The sequence below is a fragment of the Haliotis cracherodii genome, unplaced genomic scaffold (genome assembly GCF_022045235.1).
Source record: "Haliotis cracherodii isolate W230 unplaced genomic scaffold, xgHalCrac1.p SCAF_6, whole genome shotgun sequence".
Taxonomy (NCBI): domain Eukaryota; kingdom Metazoa; phylum Mollusca; class Gastropoda; order Lepetellida; family Haliotidae; genus Haliotis; species Haliotis cracherodii.
The window spans coordinates 59,889,827-59,904,345 of record NW_027266319.1 but is presented as its reverse complement, the minus strand read 5'-3'; the positions used below and the strand labels follow the sequence as shown (position 1 = coordinate 59,904,345).

The 14,519-nt window shown below is 41.8% G+C and overlaps 1 protein-coding gene across 1 annotated transcript; it reads left to right on the top strand.

Moving 5' to 3' along the window:
• The first annotated feature begins 10,180 nt into the window (after positions 1-10,180).
• Positions 10,181-12,070, top strand: LOC139446552 (putative golgin subfamily A member 6-like protein 19). The gene is made up of 2 exons (XM_071227852.1): positions 10,181-10,588; positions 12,026-12,070. The coding sequence occupies exons 1-2, from the start codon at positions 10,181-10,183 to the stop codon at positions 12,068-12,070; spliced, it is 453 nt and encodes a 150-aa protein (XP_071083953.1).
• The last annotated feature ends 2,449 nt before the right edge of the window (positions 12,071-14,519 follow it).

The window sequence follows — 14,519 nt, the reverse complement described above, 5'->3', positions numbered from 1 at the left end:
CCAGAAGGTTTTTGTTTTGTTATTTAAGCCAGTGTGGCCGAAGTGCGCCTCGCTGTAACATTTAATATTGTTTGTATTAAAGAAGTCGAGGCAACACTAGGTACACTTGAGAAACAACGACATGTATAACGAGCATGCATCTTTTCGTGGCTGTAATTTTAGATTATGAACAGTATTCATATGAACTGAATGTGACGATCAAGATAGCCACGTCTAGTCTCAATAATGCTGCTGGCAGCCACATCTAGCTTCGATATTGCTGCTGAGAACCACGACTAGCTTCCACATTGCTGCTGATGGCCACGCCTAGCTTCGATATTGCTGCTGATCGCCACGTCTAGCTTCCATATTGCTGCTGATAGCCACGTCTTGCTTCCATATTGCTGCTGAGAGCCAAATCTAGCTTCAATATTGCTGCTGAAAGTCACGACTAGCTTCAATATTGCTGCTGAGAGCCACGTCTAGCTTCAGTATTGCTCCTGAAAGTCACGACTAGCTTCAATATTGCTGCTGAGAGCAACGCCTAGCTTCAGTATTGCTCCTGAAAGTTACGACTAGCTTCAATATTGCTGCTGAGAGCAACGCCTAGCTTCAATATTGCTGCTGAAAGTCACGACTAGCTTCAATATTGCTGCTGAGAGCCACGTCTAGCTTCAGTATTGCTCCTGAAAGTCACGACTAGCTTCAATATTGCTGCTGATCGCCACGTCTAGCTTCAGTATTACTGCTGATGGCCACGTCTAGCTTCCATATTGCTGCTGATGCCCACGTCTAGCTTCAGTATTACTGCTGATGGCCACGTCTAGCTTCCATATTGCTGCTGATGCCCACGTCTAGCTTCAGTATTACTGCTGATGGCCACGTCTAGCTTCCATATTGCTGCTGATGCCCACGTCTAGCTTCAGTATTACTGCTGATGGCCACGTCTAGCTTCAGTATTGCTGCTGATGGCCACGTCTAGCTTCCATATTGCTGCTGATGGCCACGTCTAGCTGCAATATTGCTGCTGATGGCCACGTCTGGCTTCAGTATTGCTGCTGATGGCCACGTCTGGCTTCAGTATTGCTGCTGATGGCCACGTCTAGCTTCAGTATTGCTGCTGATGGCCACGTCTAGCTTCAGTATTGCTGCTGATGCCCACGTCTAGCTTCAGTATTGCTGCTGATGGCCACGTCTAGCTTCAGTATTGCTGCTGATGGCCACGTCTAGCTTCAGTATTGCTGCTGATGGCCACGTCTAGCTTCAGTATTACTGCTGATGGCCACGTCTAGCTTCAGTATTGCTGCTGATGGCCACGTCTAGCTTCAGTATTGCTGCTGATGGCCACGTCTAGCTTCAATATTGCTGCTGATAGCCACGTCCAGCTTCAATATTGCTGCTGATGGCCACGTCTAGCTTCAATATTGCTGCTGATGGCCACTTTTGCTGCTAAAAGTCACGAGTACATTTTCTGTTACTGCTACTACTGCTACCGCACTACCATTCCTACCGCTTACTACTACCATCATTGCTGCTTCTAATTATGTTAAAACACCTCGAAGATATGGGCATGATAATATTGTTTTCACGTATTTGATTTACCTACTCCTACTACTACTACTACTACTACTACAATCACTACTACTACTGCTGAAGCTATACCACCACCGCCACTACAAATACTAATAGTAGTAGAGTCTGGAATATGACACAGTGATGGTACATTGCTAAACGAGGCTTAAACCTCACTCACTCACTCACTCACTCACACACTGATGCCAGTGACCTCCACACCGACCACCTCTCCATGTACATCTCCCAAATGCTGTCTACATCCACTTGGCAAACTGCAAAGATCAATCACGCGTCGACAGTCAAGTGGTTCATTGCCTTACCTGGCCTTTGATGTGACCGACAGCTTGTATTAATACGCATTGTCTAGACACTGAGGACGGGGATCGGGTCGTTCACAAATACAGGACTAAGAAATGTACAATACCAGTGCTAGATGCATGGACATGACATGCTTCGCTGTGACGCCAGCATGACGCAATACGCATATCATGCTAGCCTTGCTCCAAGGCTCTACTGAAAGAAGAGTCCATGGATGTGTAGTAATGCTATCCTCCTAATTGGAAAGTCTAGATATGTGGACAAAACGAAATAAGGATTCCAGTCTCTTAAAGGGACAAGGGGCGGCCGGGTAGCATAGTGGTTCAAGCGTTCGCTCGTCACGCCGAAGACCCGGGTTCGATTCCCGACATGGGTACAATGTGTGAAGCCCATTTCCGGTGTCCCCCGCCGTGATATTGCTGGAATATTGCTAACAGCGGCGTAAAACAATACTAACTCACTCACTCTTATAGGGACAACTTGTTCTTATCATTTATATAATCTAGAAATTATTATTTAAACTAAAAAGTATTGCCTAAGAGACTTGTGCAAGACGAATGGGACGCCAGTAGCCGTATTTATTCGCTCTATATCAACACCGAAATCAGGAGTAATTGAGTAAGTATAAAAGTAGGGCTTTTACCTAGTCTGTCGCACATGACTCTGGAATATGAGTTGGGGCGGTCTGGTAGCCTAGTTGTTTAAGCGTTCGCTCGTCACGCCGAAGACCCGGGTTCGATTCCCGTCATGGGTACAATGTGTGAAGCCCGTTTCTGGTGTACCCCGCCGTGATATTGCTGGAATATTGCTAAAAGCGGCGTAAAACCAAACTCACTGGAATATGAGTTAAATGACGGGGTAGTTGAGTTCAACACATTACACGAGCCATTACGCAGAGTAGCTAATGATACGTGCATTCCATTACATTGTATCTCGCCTCCAACAAAAGTGCAACCTCAGCATTTTAAATCCAGTCCTGGAAAAGTGGATAATAAGTCTGTCTCACAGTCCCTGAACCATATATGTTCCCTGTAATTCTACAGTCCCAACTTAAGCAAATCTAGATTTTGCCACAAGTGCTGAAAATCCTATCCTACTGGGGCTTATTTTCAGTTTAAATGGACTTATTTGTTTCTATCAAAACTATATATTTTCCCAGACTAGGCGTTAGTCTGCTGGATTGTATAGATTTGAACCGCTTACACCTTTCAACCAGCATTATCACGTCGAGGATACCAAGAATGCCTTTAACAGATTGATTGTCAAAAGTAGGAATTTATCGCTTGTGTCGGTAGTTTCTGGATACAGCATCTTATTGATTTTGTATTCTTAGGATCCTCTAGACACTACAAGTACACTTCGGTAATTTGAATTAAACGCTGCTTTAAGCAGTGAGAGGTCGAGTTGCCCTGGGGTAACGGTTAAAGCGTTGCGTCGACACGGCAAAGACCCATTTAGCCCGATATTTGCGTACAACGCGTGAAACACGTTTCTGGTGTCCACTGTCGTGATATGTATAATATGGCTGGAATATTGCTATACGTAACGTAAAACTCATTCGGGCCACAATTGTAAACATTTTAAGGAGTGAACTAGTTGCCAATGGATTTAATGCCACTTTTGAACAGTGTTTCTCTTATCACAAAATGACACAGGTCGTTGACGTTTACGAGTCTATTTATTGATGTGTTGTGTGTGGACAGCCCAAGGACCCGAGGATCAGGGACTTGTTCCACAAAGCGATCGTAGCGCTAAGGTGTCGTAACTGCCATAATTTAACATAGTCTTACGTCTGACGTAGCACTAAGGTGATCGTATTCCCCATACTTTAACATAGACTTACGTCTGACGTAGCACTAAGGTGATCGTATTCCCCATACTTTAACATAGACTTACGTCTGATGTAGCACTAAGGTGATCGTATTCCCCATACTTTAACATAGACTTACGTCTGACGTAGCAATAAGGTGATCGTATTCCCCATACTTTAACATAGACTTACGTCTGACGTAGCACTAAGGTGATCGTATTCCCCATACTTTAACATAGACTTACGTCTGACGTAGCACTAAGGAGATCGTAACCCCCATACTTTAACATAGACTTACGTCTGACGTAGCACTAAGGTGATCGTATTCCCCATACTTTAACATAGACTTACGACTGTCGTAGTACAGAAACTATTAGAAATTTATCAATGTTCATTTATCATGCCATGAAACTAAGAAAATGTATGAATTTGTAACACGTCCCACACAATGTACTATAGGCCTTCGGCCTCATAAGTACCATGAATAAAGATTGAAAGATTGACTGTCGCAGTGCTACGATCGTTTTGTGGAACAAGGCCCTGTACGAAAGTGAGATCCCAACAACGATTCAGCGAGTTTGGGATTCTGATCTGACCACTGGTCCACACGCAACTGGTCTGTCAAGTAAATACAATGGTAGTCCTTTGCAAAGAGTGAGTGGTTTGATTTGGTTGTTATTTTACTCCAGTCATTCACATCACGAAAGTCGATCTACACATCGGGAAATCCTGACAACCCGATCCCGATCCCGTTAGTCGCCTCTTATGACAAGCATGGTTGCTAGAGACCAATTTAAATCTTGATCCTCACGGGATTCAAAGATTGAGTGAATTCGGGTTTGGGGTCTTCGGACAGCCATGCTTGTCGTAAGAGGCGACTAACGGGATCGGGTTGTCAGGCTCGCTGACTTGGTTCATGCATGTCATCATATCCTGATAGCGTAGATCGATTCTCGTGATATCAGTCTCTGGATTGTCTGGTCCAGACTCGATTATTTACAGACCGCCGTCATGTAGCTGGAATATATTGCTGAGTGCGGCGTTAAACAACAACCAACCAGCCAGAAATGGGCTTGTGAGTGAGTGAGTGAGGGGGTATGGTTTTCCGCCGCTTTTAGCAATGTTCCAGCAATTTTATGGTGGGGGACACCAGAAATGGGCTTCACACATTGTACCAATGTCGGGATTCGAACACGGGTCTTCGGCGTGATGAGCGAACGCTTCAACCACTAGCCTATCCGACCGCCCTAGAAGTGGGCTTTTCACAATGAATAGAAGAGAAATCGAGTCTTACGCGTGACGAGCCAACGCTTTAATCATTAGGCTACTCCAACGACCTTGACAAAGATAATACTTCAACAGGGCAGATTTTGACCAATGTTTCACATATTTTTCAAAATATTTGACAAATGTTGTCATTTATTTGGTAGAATTTTGAGAAAGATAAAACATTCTTTAGTCATGTTTGGGTTCTAACGAAGCCTTGAGAGATTAATATTTTCCCTCGGCTGTCATCTTCCGGATTTTTCAATCCCAGATACAACCGAGAATGACCTTCATATCCTATACGCTTTGAACATGACATGTGTCGCAACATGATTAATGCGGGCGCCATTTTGAATTTCAGTTCAGAACGAAAATGAAGTCATTATTAAGAAACTGACAACACTCACACAAACACAAAGGTCAAGGGTTTGGCAGTCTCACGAAAAAATATTAATATTTTATTTTCACTTGTTCTGGCAGTGGTTGTGGATCGACCGCAGAGGTCAACGCGGTGTACAAAGTTAAAAAATACGTTCAGCAAACATTCATGCCGCGTTGGAACAACTTGCAGCATTCACCGACTTGAAACCTCATTTATGAGCTCCCACATCTCAAGGCCAATGATTCCACGGCTCGAATTCTCAGAATGGACGAAACATACAATATTAATCTTAGTTTGTTTTTCAAACATGTTCCATCACGTGAAGGAGATACTATAAACTATTTTTATATTATTTTATGGTCTCTGGGTGAGATCTGAAACAAGGTTTTGGTTTTATGACACGGGACAAGTTCCCTTGCTTTCCGACAAATATTAATGTTTCGTGTTAATCATTGGGAATATCTGCCGGGTTTTTTTTGCCATTTTACCACCTTGTGCCAACAGGTGTATTTATGTTTACCGAAAGAAATCTGTTGATAGATCACCAAACTCGTCAGACATATCGACCTCAAGCTTAATTTCAGAGACCAAAATAATGAGTAAAGTCGGTTCTTGGAGCCTTGGGTCATTGTCGATTGTAATTAAAACGGTAGCTAACCAATTTGCTTTGTTGTGCATACAGCGATCAAAGCTTAAATTCTCAGCTTTAATGAACCCTGTTAGCGGGGAAGCGAATTCTATGGGTACGGTGAAAATGGGGGGTGCCCATATTAACGCTGATGACACCTTGAAGTTTTCGGAATGACATTATCTGTCTATACGCTTGCCACTAATGTGAAATGTCACGGGAGCGATGGGTCACCAAGTGATCTAGATGAAGAACCAATTTTCCTCGTGTTGTAATTTAGCCAAAAGTCTTCACGACAGGGGGCGCTGAGCACAAAGGTCAGCTTTCCACGGTGTTCCCAGCAGGCCATGGGGGAAAACGTTATATCTGTCTTCGGCTATTTAGTGATTACTGGATGATGCTTTAACCAGACCCTTCCGCTGATTGTTTGACGATCAACAGACCCCCGAATCTGGTCATCAGCGTAAGGACACAAAAAAAGGTCTTCGTCCATTTGACCCTAACCTTGTTCATCGGCGTAAGGACACAAGAAGGGTAAACTGTAAATAGTCCCGTTGACCCTTAATTTGTTTATCTGCGTAATGACACAACAAAAGTTATCCGTAAATGGTTCCGTTGACCCCCCTATATCTGTTCGGCGTATGGATACAAGAAGGGTCAATCGTAAATCGTCCTGTTGACGCTTTAGTCTGTTCTTTAGCGTAAGGACATAATAAAGGTCAATCGTAAATAGTCCTGTTGTTGAATTAAGGTTATAGGTCAACCACATAACTGTTTCAGTGCAAATGTTTGTCTAATTGATGAAAACGAGCGAAGGAACCCGAATGACGAACATTTAATTGATGGGTGTGGGATTCGAGAATCTAATCACAGTCGGCGGTGATCTGGACGTGTTCGTAAAAGTGATTGTTGCCGTATCCATGCACATCGTTCATGTGAATATGTACAAGGGTAATCCTGACTAACTAGCTCTACACATTCGTGACCAACTCGTGTTATTCCGTGCCAAGCCGAATAGCGACTCGTGCCCCTCTCGTGGCCATTTTTGCAACCGGGTTCCGTCTTCGCGCAAACGGGCATACCTAAAACAATTGTCAACTCGTTGCGCAATGGTTCACATATATTTCCCCATATACCATTTATATTTCAGATGCAATTAAAAGCACATCAGGACATGCGAAATTATACAGTATGATTGAACACATTTAACTGTGTCTTGGGTATATTTTTAGATGCAAGACATATGTAAAAACAGAAATTATTTCTGAGGGATTCTTTGACAAAGAACTTGAAATCATACGCGCAATCTGATTGGTTTGTCGTATTTTCGCACATAACATTCATCGATAGGGGGACGAGTCTTCTTGCAGATTACGGAAAGGGGCGAGCGGTGACGAATGGCTCGATGTTTAAAATCCTGTTTCTTGAGACATGGATGTGATCAAGGATTGATGGCGAAAGTTTGACTGGACCTCGGAATTACATAATTACATCACCAGAGGCCCGTGGTTGATCAGAATCGTCAATTAATGTGATGGTCATTGCGCCTTTAACTTCTGAAGGTAACGGCTTGTCTGTCTGGAAGGACCGCCCCTCCGTGGTCAAGTGGATAGAACGTCTGCCCAGGGAGAGGAAATTCGGGGGTTCGATCCCCGGCCGCGTCATATCAAAAGATGGTACTTGTTGTTACCCTGCTTGGCGTTCGGCTTTCAAGGGATAAAAAAAGAACTGGTTTTCTCGGAGTCGGTATAATATGTTTGAGTTGGATCGCTCTCTCTCTCTCTCTCTCTCTCTCTCTCTCTCTCTCTCTCTCTCTCTCTCTCTCTCTCTCTCTCTCTCTCTCTCTCTCTCTCATTTCACCTGAACTGTCTCACAATCCCTGACCCATATTATTTGCCCTTCCGCCAAGCCCTTACTGTAAAGCTATATCCCTAAATGAAGCAAGTCTAGATGTTCCACAAACTTCCGTCTCACTAGGGCTCCTTTTCACTTGAAATGTAGTTGCTTGTTTCTATCAAGATTACTGTAAGTAATTTGTCAATATCATATATAAAGTAATGATAAGTATATTCTGAGCGTGCCGTGACCAAAGCAAAAAATCTGCAGCAGTGATTTTCCCACTTTACTCAATGTATATATTTTCCGAGACCAAGCGTTAGTCGAATGAAACATTTACGAGATGAGTATTACTACAGTGTCACTGCAGTTGTTATCATCTCTTTGTGTGGGGCCGAGGGATGTTATCCTATAACTCACGGGAAACTGTGACAACAAGACTCCCCTCTGTGATACATTGTCGCGAACGACCTCGATTTCATTGCTGATAATCTTATATTTTGGCTACGTTTAAATCAGTGGCACTAATGGACAGCTATTACTCAATCTGAAGGCGCAATATCCACTTCCATTTGCCGGGAAATCGCCAATTTGGAACTGCCCTATCACGTAACGTTATATGGAGGATGTACATGCTTTTCAGATCACAGGGTCATTCAGACACCAAATCTTCAAATTACCCAATCTTTTTACGCTTTATTGACGATAAACATGTCTAGCTGAATGATTCTGTATCATAGCATTTCTCTGATACCCTAATTCCCTCGTATATTTCGGAATGGATTGGTTATATCGCTTGAGTATTGAAAATAAGCAGCACGTGATATCACTATATCCTAAATCTTCATTTTCCTGCCTATATCCGAGTGACGCACAACGATGTAAGTGTTAAAGGGGATCGCCGCTCGAGCAAAACGCTTTCCCATGGCTGCGGGTCAGCCAGGTTGGCAATAAAGTATTCTGGGATTTCTTACATCTGACCAGACCAACAATTGATGCCACACGGGCAGAACACGTCGAGGAAGGGTCGGTGCCATAGCGGAACAAGAGTTTCATAGTGATGGGGGGGGGGGGGGGGGGGGGGGGGGGGATGCACCAGCTGCTAAAAGAGGTCGATACCTCATTTCGATGGTGTGTTCGGGCGATGTGTTCCACTACTGGCTCACAAATTGGAATTCCGTATTTGTATTTTGATCGGCCGGTAGGAGAAAACACCGAATTCTTTGTGGAAATTGACATTTCCGATAACAGACAAAAACCATGATCCATCAAGATTCCAGGGTAGAATAGGTCTTCAGCAACCCATTCTTGCCGTAAAAGGTGACTATGCTTGTCGTAAGAGGCGACTAACGGGATCAGGTGGTCAGGCTCGCTGACTTGGTTGATACATGTCATCGTATCCCAATTGCGTTAATCGATGCTCATGATATGAATCACTGGGTTGTCTGGTCCAGACTCGATTATTTACAGACCGCCGTTATATAGCTCGAATATTGCTGAGTGCGGCGTTAAACAACAAACCAACCAACCAACCAAACCAACCTATCCATAACTGTAAGAAATATCTATTAAAAGCAAAGTCGATTGTTCGATTCCAATGAGCTATGTTTATGAACTACTATCAAATAGTGATGATAACTGATGGTAGCAAAGAGGTGAGCGTATCCTATCCCTTTTCATACCTATCGGTAATGTATAATTTATTTCGAAATACAATGGGGTCAATGTCTGGTAAAATGGTTAGATCATGAAGTCGTGTTAGTTAGTTTGACGGAAAATAGCATAAACATTAGCAAAACAAATGTGTCACATATTGCGGATATTATTATAAAATTAGGAAACAGATTATGATTGATTTATCATTAATACCGACATATGTTCCATGCTATATAACTTGATATAGAGGACGGTGTATGCTGGGTTTTGAATCCGATACATACATTTTAATTACAGACTGATCAAATACCTTTTCACAGAAAGTACTTGAAACAGATAGCCTGGTATGTTCGCCGGATATCTGAGATGCCCTGATAAAATGGGTTTTGAAAAAAACCACAATTCCTTCTTTTTGAGAAAATTTAGGTTTGAAAAAAACTTGATTCGGAGAAAAAATAGGTTTTGAAAAAAGTTCATTTGGAGAAAAAACAGGTTTGGAAAAACTTCATTCGGAGAAAAAGTAGGTTTCGAAAAAACTTCATTCGGAGAAAAAAATGGGTTGTGAAAAAGCTCCTTCATTCGGTGAAAGCAATGTAACATGTTTTTGATACAATACTCACTTACTCAGTATGCTAATCAATAATTACAACCTATATCAGCAAGAATATGTGATACTTTCAGAGCCGGGAAGATAAGTGTGTTTAACCAGATAGACAGGGTGTTTAAACAGATGGACAGGGTGTTTAACCAGATGGACAGGGTGTTTAAACAAATGGACGGGGTGTTTAACCAGATGGACAGGGTGTTTAAACAGATGGACGGGGTGTTTGACCTGATGGACAGGGTGTTTAACCAGATGGACAGGGTGTTTAAACAAATGGACAGGGTGTTTAACCAGATGGACAGGGTGTTTAAACAGATGGACAGGGTGTTTAAACAGATGGACAGGGTGTTTAAACAGATAGACGTGGTGTTTAACCAGATGGACGGGGTGTTTAACCAGATGGACAGGGTGTTTAAACAGATAGAAAGGGTGTTTAAACAGATAGACGGGGTGTTTAAACAGATGGACAGGGTGTTTAACCAGATGGACAGGGTGTTTAAACAGATAGACAGGGTGTTTAACCAGACGGACTGGGTGTTTATAATGTCAACTACTGGATTGTCTGGTCAAAACTCGACTATTTCCAGACCGCCATCATATAGCTGGAATATTGCTGAGTGCGGCGTTAAACAACAGACAAACAGGTACACAAATTCTCAGTTTATAAGTTATATATATACATTGGATGTCATCATGTTTTATAGCTAGCTAGGCTTGCCTAATTGTATCTTCTAAAATGCTGTTTTGGACCTAGAATTAATTCCATTGTGGATAATCCTCTAAACTAAAGCTTAGTCTCCGAAAATACGCAATTTTGATAGAAACTAACAACTAAAATTGAAAAGTAGCCCCGGTGAGATAGGAAAACATGAGAGTGATCTAGACTTGCTTCAATAATATTGTAGCATTACAGGTCTGGGTGGAAGGGGGGAATATGGTACAGGGAGTATGAGACAGACTAGTAATCCATAATCACTGTGCAGATCTGGATTTAAAATGCTGAGATTGCACTTTTTCGGAGGCCATTTGTTGAACTCCACTACTCCGTCATTTAACTCATATTCTAATTAATAACTTAATATTAATATTTTATGGACAACGGGACGACCTAGACAGCTTTGTGAATTCGTGACAATGTTCAGTGAATGATAAACATTATATTCACAGTCCAGAAGCGAATAAATGAACTGTTCTAAATCACGGTAAGCAAATATGTCAGCCAGTGGAATGCTATGGTAGAACCTTTAAGTCATGTATGACATACACGATGCGCGTAATAATTTTGAAAGCATAGTATCGATGTGAACTGGGATAGATGTGCAAGACTGTTCGGGCAATACATCTTTTATATAAATATTTCGTGTAAGTGTTGCTGCTTGTCCCTCCTGGCCTTGTGGTATTTGTCGGTAAATGAAGTCTAGACTGCCTCCATGATAATCGCAGGGCTCTCGTCCACCGCCTCAGCGCTGTAAACAGGTTGATGTTAAACAGCATGGTTCACGTTCTGCACGCGACCACGGATATCACGAGAAAAACCGATAACGCAAGTGACCTCAAGAAGGTTATCACGGAATTAGACATGGTCCGGCTCGCCCAAACGCAACACGACAGCGGCCATGGACTTCTTTGGGAAATGAAGGGTGTCGGAGCAATATTGAAATGGGAATTGGCGGCGTTTAGAGGCGACGCAGGCCGAGGAAACGTCAAACGTTTGCGCTCAGAAGGGAAACAGTTGGACGAGCGCAGTGATCGTGTGGAGTGCACTGTGCATGATCCGTCAATTTGAGGAGACGTTTTTTTCGTACAGGAGAAATGAGCTCTGTCACACGGAGGCATCACTTGATTACTGTGTCGTTACTGTAGATTGTTCTTTTTATCAAAATACTGTAAGGGATAATTTGTTTAACGTCTATGCGTTTAAGGGTACCTTAAGGTTAGAGTTTGGCCGTCTGATCTGTTTTCTTGTTGCAGACTTGCAGGAAGGAAGGCAGACTTGGGAATGGTATGCGAGTTTAATCAAGGGATGGTACGGCTATCTTTAACAAGGAATCTCTCAAATACGGTCTGTTCGTGAATGAATTTAAATTCCTAACCTTGAGTGTACATACGGATTCGTTATGTAAACAAATACCATTTGATTCTTTTATCACATAGTATTCACTCGCTTGGCTGATAAACCTGTGGTCTTCAATGCAGAGTTATGTTATCTGTAGATTTGATAGTCCTTAATTGAATTTGAAACCGAAAGCGTTAGTGCTATCAAATGTCTGCAAATAGCTGGATACAGGGACGAAAAGTCCGAGTTGTATATTGTCGAAGAGTGTCGGCGTTTACGACACGTCAAATCATCTCAAGCATGTCTGACCCTTAAAATATATCTCAGTAGTGGAATGCGGGATATGTTTTTTCCTCAGCGTAAATACCAATAGCGTCGTGACTCACCTGGGTATAAATTCAACTGTTTGAACTGAACACAAAGATAATGTCTGCATTGATATTGAAATATTGATTGCATATATGGTCAAATAGCCTTGCTCCAAGGCTGTACTGAAAGAAAAGTCCATGGATGTGTTGTAATGTTATCCTTCTAATAGGCAAGTCTAGATATGTGGACAGTACATCTAAGGAATCTAGTCTCTTATAGAGACAGCTTGTTCGTATTCTTTACATAATCTAGAACTTATGATTTCAACTAATAATTATGGCCTTAGAGACCTATGCAAGTCTAATTGTCAAATCAAGGTCCAACTTTAGAATTTCCCAAATAACGGAACACATATGTTGACTTCCACTGCTAGCTGCGCATGTATCAAATTTCATCACATTTTGTACAATGGCTGGAAAATGGTCATAAATAGTTTTTCAAAATGTCTACCGTGGCAGCCATATTGAAAATCGGATTCCAACCTATTGAGCACATTGGGGTTTCATCATTGATCGGGGCGAGCATGTGAAGTTAAGTTTCAAACTCAAAGGTCCAGTGGTTCCTAGGAGATGAGGATGACAGGGAAAGGAAGGAGTATGCGAAACGATCAAATCAAGGTCAACCTGTATAGATATCGCGAAAAACGGGACATATGTGTTGGGTCCTACTAATTATAAATATACCAATTTTTAATATATTATGAACAAAAATGGCTGACCAATAGCCATACATAGTTCGGTGGGGGGGGGGGGGGGGGGGTCAATATGGCTACCATGGCAACTTGAAAGTGACTTGATATATGTCGTTAAAGGAAAATGCATTTCTGCAGCAGTTCAAAGAACGGTGTAAGGATATTGGAATTCAAAATTGGCATAGTAAAGTAGAAAAATCTCTTTTTTTAGAAAGTTATTCTAGTTTTAAGACACTGTTAACTCCCGAATCCTATATTCTACATTTAGAACACAAGGATTTGATTAGAATTTTGTGTAAATTTAGGTACCCTGCTCACCACTTGAATATTCAAAAATTACGATCCTTAAATGATTTTAATTTTGTCAAATGTATTAGAAAGTTTATGTGAAAAATGTGATTTGGCAGTTAAAGAAGAAGAGTATCATTTTTTATTGGTATGCCCGGCATACAGAAATTGTCGCCAACAATTTATTCCATCATATTTTCATAAATTTCCTTCAGAGGATAAGTTTAAATTGTAAATGGCAATTAGTGATGTACATGTACAAAAAATAATTGCTCTGTTCTTTAAGAGAAATTTAATTTCTTTATGTTTGAAACTGAACAAACAAATCATTGTATGACATTTTGTTCCACGCATGCATGCATGTTGTAATTGGATGAAATTTCACATTTGCCCTATAAAATATGAATGGATCTTTTGTACTGTAGGCCATGGGGCCCTTTTTACAGAAATAAACACACATCTAGGTTAAAGGACAAATGCACAATAGTTTGTGTTACAAAAAACAAGCTATCCAACCGAGCAGTGACCTTGTTAAACAAGATAGAGTTCTCCGAAAACATAAACCGAAGGTCTGTCTTCTTCTTGGGCCACAGACCCGTGAAGATCCGAGTCATAACATACAGTCTATAAAACGATGCCATGCGTCAACCAAGTCAGCGAACTTGACCACGCGATCCCGCTAGTTGCCTCTTACGTCAAGCATAGTCGTCTTATACGGCATCTTCGAGGGTTAAACATAGAAACACTCGGCTTAAATACATTATAATGATTAATATTTCAACATAATCCCTTTCTATTAAGATACACTTTCGCCAATGATGTAGGGGAATGTTATCTCAGTTTCGTAAAAGTCCATGCTTGCCGTAAAAGGCGACAAACGGGATCGGGTGGTCAGGCTCGCTGACTTGGTTGAAGCATGTCATCGATCCCAATTGCGTCGATCGACGGTCATGATATCAATCACTGAATTGCCATTATTTGCAGAGTGCCGTCATATAGCTGGAATATTGCTGAGTGCGGCGTTAAACAACAAACCAACCAGCCAACGTAAAAGTCCTTCT

Coding starts and splice junctions, on each gene's coding strand:
- LOC139446552 (XM_071227852.1), top strand. CDS start 10,181: ATGGACAGGGTGTTTAACCAGATGGACAGGGTGTTTAAACAAATGGAC. Junction 10,589..12,025: donor TGTTTAACCAGACGGACTGG/GTGTTTATAATG, acceptor TTCTTGTTGCAG/ACTTGCAGGAAGGAAGGCAG.